Raw genomic sequence first — 8,797 nt, 5'->3', positions numbered from 1 at the left:
ACAATTTCCAAGCTATACATATACCATATATTGTCTTGCATATATTTCGTGCTTGTACCTAATTTTGTCAGCCATTTCGGACATCACGTTGCATTGTACTATGTGGAAATGGTACTATTTATGTGAAACTATTCATAAACTGTAAACATGTGTCGGTAGGCAATAGGATAAATACTTCCGGCTCCTCGGCCTGGTGCGAATATTTCAATGTCCGTATGTGCCAAACCGTTGGTTTATGACACACCGATACGCGTCTCTGGCTCGCTGCGCTCGCTCGAAAACTATAGCCAAACCTAAAACCAATCCATCTTGCGTTCATTATTCGATATGATGGCGACATATTTCAAATTTGCGAACGTGTCGGATCGGTTGTGAGGTTGGACTAGATTTTTACGAGCGAGCGGAGCGAGCGAGCAACGGTCACAATTTCCAAGCTATACATATACCATATATTGTCTTGCATATATTTCGAGCTTGTACCTAATTTTGTCAGCCATTTCGGACATCACGCTGCACTGTACTATGAGGAAACGGTACTAATTATGTGAAACTATTCATAAACTGTAAGCATTTGTCAGTAGGCAATAGGATAAAGACTTCCGGCTCCTCGAGCTGGTGCGAATGTTTCAATGTCCGTATGTGCCAAACCGTTGGTTTGTGACACACCTTTACGCGTCTCTCGCTCGCTGCGCTCGCACGAAAGCTATAGCCTAACCTAAAACCAATCCATCTTCCGTTCATTATTGGACATGGTGGCGACATATTTCAAATTTGCGAACGTGTCGGATCGCTTGTGAGGTTGGACTAGATTTTTGAGAGCGAGCGGAGCGAGCGAGCAATGGTCACAATTTCCAAGCTATACATATACCATATATTGCCTTGCATATATCTCGTGCTAGTACCTAATTGTGTCAGCCATTTCGGACATCACATTGCACTGTACTATGTGGAAATAGTACTATTTATGTGAAACTATTCATAAACTGTAAACATGTGTCGGTAGGCAATAGGATAAATACTTCCGGCTCCTCGGGCTGGTGCGAATGTTTCAATGTCCGTATGTGCCAAACCGTTGGTTTATGACACACCGATACGCGTCTCTGGCTCGCTGCGCTCGCTCGAAAATTATAGCCAAACCTAAAACCAATCCATCTTGCGTTCATTATTCGATATGATGGCGACATATTTCAAATTTGCGAACGTGTCGGATCGGTTGTGGGGTTGGACTAGATTTTTACGAGCGAGCGGAGCGAGCGAGCAACGGTCACAATTTCCAAGCTATACATATACCACATATTGTCTTGCATATATTTCGTGCTTGTACCTAATTTTGTCAGCCATTTCGGACATCACGTTGCACTGTACCATGAGGAAACGGTACTAATTATGTGAGACTATTGGTAAACCGTAAACATTTGTCAGAAGGCAATAGGATAAAGACTTCCGGCTCCTCGGGCTGGTGCGAATATATCAATGTCCGTATGTGCCAAACCGATGGTTTGTGACACACCTTTACGCGTCTCTCGTTCGCTGCGCTCGCACGAAAGCTATAGCCTAACCTAAAACCAATCCATCTTCCGTTCATTATTCGATATGGTGGCGACATATTTCAAATTTGCGAACGTGTGGGATCGGTTGTGAGGTTGGACTAGATTTTTACGAGCGAGCGGAGCGAGCGAGCAACGGTCACAATTTCCAAGCTATACATATACCTTATATTGCCTTCCATATATTTCGTGTTATTACCCAATTGTTACGCCACGAGGCTTAACACAGGCTGTATTTTCTAACCGTCACTCGCGGCCCTACAATGTCTCAGTCAGATCGTCTTATCTGACCGCCGGATCATATACAATGTATCGACGAGCGCATAGCTGTCGCCAAGCAGCGAGTTCTCGAAACGTCGAATTTGGTCCGTTACGTTTTCCACGCAAGAACAGACATACGTGATCATAGGCGCGAACGGTGGCGTGACCTAAGTATAGTGGGGGTCGTCTTGAAGATGAGACAAAAAATCATCAAAGGTCGATCAGTTCCTTGTGACGCGTCGAACGTTACACTTTGAGTCAAATTCTGAACGCCAATTCAAGTCGATCCGCGACATAGCCAAACATTCGCTTATTTTATTAAGTATAATATCGTGCTACGTCTACCAAGAGACTAAGCTCAATTGTAAGAGCCTTGCTCTATATTGTATACATCTATATTATCTGCGTGCGATAAAGTTGTTAATTGTTTATATCTTTTCAATCGTGTAGACTAATTGTTGGAAATATATATTATTATAATTCTGTGACTCTCAGTGTTATACCGCATCAACCACCCCGATTATCCTAACCGAAATACGGGGATCGAACTATTCGTGGTGTCGATTATTCTAATCGTAACGGGAATTTACGACTCTCGTTGACGCGTATTCTAACGACCGCGTCTCCCCGCGATAGCTCGAATTTACATGGTCCTTCGAGCCGGATTCAGTGTCAAGTGAAGAGTGCACGCCAGTGACACCCACTACAATACAGTGCCACGTGAATCCAACACAACCAGCAGCGGAAGCGTTACCACCCCAGCGAGGTCAGTAACGTTAAGGGTCGACACATTTGAAGAGGTATAATTCGGTGGTTGAAACGCAACCACACATCCTCCTACCGCAAGGTGGATAATCGCCAACAGAAGTAAGTCCAAACGATTTCACTATCAATTACATAAAAAATAATGTCAACCGGAGACGAGCTCGCCAACTTGCGTCGTCGCCGGGGCTACTGTAGCGCCCAGTTTACACGCCTCGCAAAAAAACTGGAAGACATCGAACAATCAGGCTGTCCGGACGAGATCGACTTGCTTCAAATTAAAGAACGTCTAGAAACCTTCGAGAAGGAAATCCGTGCATTACAACACCAGATCGTAACTTTAGACGAGGGAGAGATCGCGCGCGGCAGTGAGCTAGCGGAAGAATACGAAAGGCTGCAATGCCGAGTAGCCAAACAATTAATCAATACACGACGAAGTACGCCGTCACAGTCGACAAGCGGCGAATCAGCCGTCGGCCGCGAGTCCGCGTCGCTCAAACTACCGGAGGTTCGCATACCTACATTTGATGGCGCCCTCGAAGATTGGCAGTCGTTTCACGATGCCTTCTCATCAGCGATAGATAGAAATGAAAATTTAGCACCGGTTCAGAAATTTCATCATCTCCGAACAGCCCTGACTGGCTGGGCCGCGCGAAGCATACAGTCATTACCCATCACCGACGCAAATTACGCAATCGCCATGGACGCTCTTAGGGAAAAATTCGACTGCCACCGTCAGATCTGCATGCGTCACTGGGATTTGCTTTTCGACTATCCCAAAATAACTAAAGAAACACCAGAAGCTATAGACGATCTTATCGAGACAGTTAAAGTACATCTCCAAGCGTTAGAAAGACTCGGGGACCCAGTCACGTCAAACGCCATTCTCATAAAGCTTGTCACGTCGAAGTTACCCTCAGCCGTTGTTCGCGAACGGCAACATACCCTACCGGACAAGAAATTGCCGCCATATACGCATTTAGTAGATTTTCTGAAAACACGGACGAATAGCGATAGAGCGTGTTCATCATTAACCGTCAAAAAGGGGGCGTCCGATCAACACGACCGTCGGCGACAGGACACGCCGCGAAGCTATACATTCGTAACTACACATAATACGTTGTTGTGTCCGAACTGCCACGGACAACACGAATTATGGAATTGCCATGTCTTCAAAACGAAGACGCCCAAAGAACGCCTGGAAATCGCCAAAAGGGCGTCGCTCTGTACCAATTGTTTAGGCAAGGGACACGCTCTCACTCAATGCTCCGCGGGATCATGTCGCATCTGTAGACAGCGACATCACACGTATCTGCATCAAGGCCAGGGGCATAGCAAAACACGAACACGTGTCGGCCGAACATCGAGCGGTCGATCGTCAAGCGACCGATCATCCAGCGGTCGATCTTCGCCCAGTTCACCGTCCCCGCGTTCGTCACATCGTTCGAGACGCTCATCTTCGTCTCCCCGAGCGTCTCGCCGGTATTCTCGCCGAGAGTCTCCCCGAGAGTCTCCCCGAGCGTCTCCCCGAACGTCTCCCCGAGCGTCTCGTCGAGCGTCTCGTCGAGATTCTCGCCGAGAGTCTCCCCGAACGTCTCCGCGAACATCCCCGACACGCGAATCTCGGTTACCGCGATCGGCGGCATCGGGATCGACCATATCGTCCAGTCCTAAACGACACGGAAAACAATGACGTCATCAGACGAGCCTGTTAGGGACCGAACCACAGAAAACGGACTCATCGACCCCGCTCCCTTTTGAACCATTGCAACACGACTTGTTAGTCACAGCGCAGGTCAACATCTTGAATAATGAAATTCAACCAGTTCGTTGTAGAGCTCTGCTAGATACCGGCTCTAGCATGAACTTTATCACCGAAAGGCTCGCTAACTCATTAAAACTCAATCAACAGAAATGTTCGGTCCCAATCGGAGCACTCAACACGTTATCGACGACCTCGAAACGCTACATCACGGCCACGATCACCTCTATTGACGGCACATACGAACGCAACTTGACGTTTCTGATCATACCGACTATCGCGTCTTGGGTCCCAAACCAACCCGTAGATCGCTCAACAATACAGATACCTAGGAATCTCCAATTAGCCGATCCAAGATTCCATAGACCTGCTCCGATCGAAATATTGTTGAGCGCCGGACCAACACTAGCATCACTCTGTGTCGGCCAACTTGATATCAGTCAAGCAAACGGGCCCGACTTGCGTCTGCAAAAGACGAGATTCGGATGGGTCATCGGGGGGAGCCCAACCTCACAATCATTAGCATACGCATTTCACACCTCCACGACGGCTTTACAGGCAGACCTCGCCCGTTTTTGGGAAATCGACGAGGGTCCGCCCACCGCACGAATTTCGGAAGCGGAACGACAGTGCGAGGAGCACTTTCGAAATCACGTTCAACGCAACAACGAAGGGCGATACGTTGTCGCTCTCCCATTCAACGAAACAACTCCTCCGCTTGGATCTTCGAAAGCCATGGCAATGAAGCGACTCACTTCCCTCTGCCGTCGATTCCAACGAGACAAACAATTCGAAGCCGACTATCACGCCGTAATACAAGAATACTTGGAATTAGGACATATGACGAAGATCACCACGGACCACTGCACGGACGACGGATATTTTCTGCCACATCACGGCGTGATCAAAGAATCCAGCCGGACTACAAAACTCCGAGTTGTGTTTGACGGATCTGCACCAACCACCACCGGAGTTTCATTAAACGACGTACTTCATACGGGACCGAAACTACAAGACGACATATTTCTTATCCTTTTAAGATTTCGTTTTCATCAGTATGTCGTTACAGGCGATGTCGAAAAGATGTATCGACAATTTCTTGTGCGTCCAGAGGATCGGAAATTCCAACAAATCTTGTGGCGCAACTCTGACGGAGAAGTTGACACCTATCAACTTAACACAGTGACATTCGGGCTGTCAGCGGCCCCCTATCTAGCCATTCGGTGCCTCAAACAACTGGCAAACGACGAGGGACATCGATACCCACGAGCAGCGATGGTCTTACAGCGAGACTTCTACGTCGACGATGTTCTCACAGGAGCCGATACAAAGAACGAGGCACAACTACTGAGAACGGAGCTCATAGAATTGCTTAAACTAGCCGGCTTAAACATCCGAAAATGGGCAGCGAACGACCGGGCACTGCTACGAGGACTTTCCGAGCAGGACATAAACGATAAGCTGCTACTAGGCGAATCGCAAACTTTCAAAACTCTGGGTGTTGTTTGGAATTCCTTTGACGATTCGATCCTATATTCCGTCAAAATCAATCCTACCGCCTCTCGAATTACGAAGAGAACAATCAGCTCCGAAATTGCCAAGATCTACGACCCTCTTGGATTACTGGCACCAGTGATCGTTCGCGCTAAGATGTTGCTCCAACGACTTTGGACTTTAAAACTTGACTGGGACGAATCTCTTCCGGCTGACGTACACACAGAATGGAGCAAATATTATTCACAGCTACCTTTGCTAAATAACGTGAAGTTTCCACGTAAAACTATAACCAAGACTGCAGCGGAAATCGAATTACACGGATTCTGCGACGCCAGCGAAAGGGCGTATGGGGCATGCGTCTACCTTCGCACCATCGCTCCGGATGGTCATGTTTGGACACGACTCCTCACTGCAAGGTCAAAGGTGGCTCCACTCAAATCACAAACCATTCCAAGGCTGGAACTAAGTGGAGCACTTCTTCTCGCATCATTGGCCACTACAGTCCTTCAAGCGTTACCAAGCAAAATTTCTCGGACCGTTTACTGGACTGATTCTACAATCGTTCTACACTGGATTAATACATCACCTCACACGCTGAAAACCTTCGTCGCCAATCGTGTGACAGAGATTCAACAAAAGACTCACACCTCAGATTGGCGCCACATTCCCACTACCGATAACCCTGCCGATCTCATATCTCGAGGCCAATCACCCCAAGACTTCCTGCGATCTACCATTTGGCAACATGGACCAGAATGGCTCCAACAACCTGAAAAATACTGGCCGTCGTGGAACCCAATACCATTAGTTGAAATACCAGAGCAAAAGAAGGCAACATGTCTGTCCGTGACTCCGCCTGACCACAGTCTACTGGAGAGATATTCTTCTTGGCCCAAGCTGATAAGAATTGCCGCTCGTTGCCTCAGATGGAGGCAAAAACAGGATCGGGGGGGACCTCTAACCACACATGATTTAACCGATGCGCATAACAAATTGGTCAAATTGTTACAACTCTGTTATTTTCCAGATGAAATACGTACTCTCCGCACAGATCGAAATGCTGCAGTGAAGGGGAAGCTGCAACGACTCAATCCATTTCTGGACAAGGACGAGATATTGCGAGTCGGAGGCCGACTCAGTCATTCACCAATGCCCTTCACTCAAAAACACCCGATCATTCTACCCAAATCCTCAGTTACAGCACTCATAATCGAGCATGAACACCTCCTAAATCTCCACTCCGGAACTCAAGCTACCTTATATGCCTTAAGGAGATCTTACTGGCCTATCGACGGCCGTAGTCAAGTTTGGAGCACGCTGAAGAAGTGCGTACGTTGCTGCCGAGCCAATCCACCTCCAGTAGAGTACGTAATGGGCGACCTTCCAGCTGCACGGATAACGGAATCTCGTCCATTTACTAACGTCGGAATCGATTATTGCGGACCGTTCTACATCAAGGAACGAAAGGATCGCAACCGAAGAAAAATCAAGGTATATGTAGCAATCTTCGTATGCCTTGCAGTTAAAGCAGTCCACCTCGAGCTGGTCACCGATCTCACTAGCGAGGCCTTCATTGCTGCTCTGCGAAGATTCATCGCTCGCCGAGGATTCTGTGTAACAATTTATTCTGACAACGGCACCAACTTCGTTGGCGCCAACAATGAATTACGAGAGCTCCGAAACCTCCTGCAGTCCGACGATCATAAGGTAAAGATTCAGTCCTTTTTAGCCGATCGACGAATCGAATGGCACTTCATTCCTCCCAACTCACCTCACTTCGGCGGGCTGTGGGAGGCTGCGGTGAAGTCCTTCAAACGACATCTCAGACGTGTCGCAGGTAACGAGCTCTTAACATACGAAAATTTGAACACACTGATCATTGAAATCGAGTCTATCCTCAACTCCCGTCCTCTGACTCCAATATCATCTGACCCAAACGATCTTCTTGTCCTTACTCCCGGTCACTTCCTCATCGGAGATGCACTAACAAGCTTTCGAGAACGAGATTTCCGGGACACTCCATCCAATCGTCTCTCCAGCTGGCAACACATTCAAAGGGTCAAACAACATTTCTGGCGCCGCTGGCATCGAGAATACCTGAACGAGCTGAACATCCGAAATAAATGGAGCAAGGGCAGTCACGACATCCGAGTAGGCACCGTAGTAGTCCTCAGGGAGGATAACGTACCATCCATGCAATGGCCTTTGGGCCGCGTGATCAAGGTCCATCCAGGAGTCGACGGAATCATACGGACCGCTACCGTGCAGACGGCAACAACTACCCTGGATCGTGGCGTCAAAAGACTGGTCCCCTTACCCATTCACCCAGATCCAGACGAGTCCGACCACCCACACGGAGCGAAGGAGATTCGCCAGCGACGCACCTGACTCCACACCATATCATTTGATCGGTACCCTCTCAACGGGGGGAGGATGTTACGCCACGAGGCTTAACACAGGCTGTATTTTCTAACCGTCACTCGCGGCCCTACAATGTCTCAGTCAGATCGTCTTATCTGACCGCCGGATCATATACAATGTATCGACGAGCGCATAGCTGTCGCCAAGCAGCGAGTTCTCGAAACGTCGAATTTGGTCCGTTACGTTTTCCACGCAAGAACAGACATACGTGATCATAGGCGCGAACGGTGGCGTGACCTAAGTATAGTGGGGGTCGTCTTAAAGATGAGACAAAAAATCATCAAAGGTCGATCAGTTCCTTGTGACGCGTCGAACGTTACACTTTGAGTCAAATTCTGAACGCCAATTCAAGTCGATCCGCGACATAGCCAAACATTCGCTTATTTTATTAAGTATAATATCGTGCTACGTCTACCAAGAGACTAAGCTCAATTGTAAGAGCCTTGCTCTATATTGTATACATCTATATTATCTGCGTGCGATAAAGTTGTTAATTGTTTATATCTTTTCAATCGTGTAGACTAATTGTTGGAAATATATATTATTA

General features: G+C 47.8%; 1 protein-coding gene across 1 annotated transcript; it reads left to right on the top strand.

Moving 5' to 3' along the window:
• Nucleotides 1-3,409: 3,409 nt before the first annotated feature.
• Nucleotides 3,410-8,518, top strand: LOC126928137 (uncharacterized). Its single transcript, XM_050744003.1, has 3 exons — nucleotides 3,410-3,561; nucleotides 4,295-4,365; nucleotides 4,483-8,518. Exon 3 carries the CDS (start codon nucleotides 5,068-5,070, stop codon nucleotides 8,215-8,217), a length of 3,150 nt encoding a protein of 1,049 aa, XP_050599960.1. The 5' UTR covers nucleotides 3,410-3,561; nucleotides 4,295-4,365; nucleotides 4,483-5,067; the 3' UTR covers nucleotides 8,218-8,518.
• Nucleotides 8,519-8,797: the final 279 nt, after the last annotated feature.

The sequence above is a fragment of the Bombus affinis genome, unplaced genomic scaffold (assembly GCF_024516045.1).
Source record: "Bombus affinis isolate iyBomAffi1 unplaced genomic scaffold, iyBomAffi1.2 ctg00000601.1, whole genome shotgun sequence".
NCBI lineage: Eukaryota > Metazoa > Arthropoda > Insecta > Hymenoptera > Apidae > Bombus > Bombus affinis.
The sequence above is the reverse complement of the archived record's forward strand: the minus strand, read 5'-3'. Positions and strand labels throughout refer to the sequence as shown.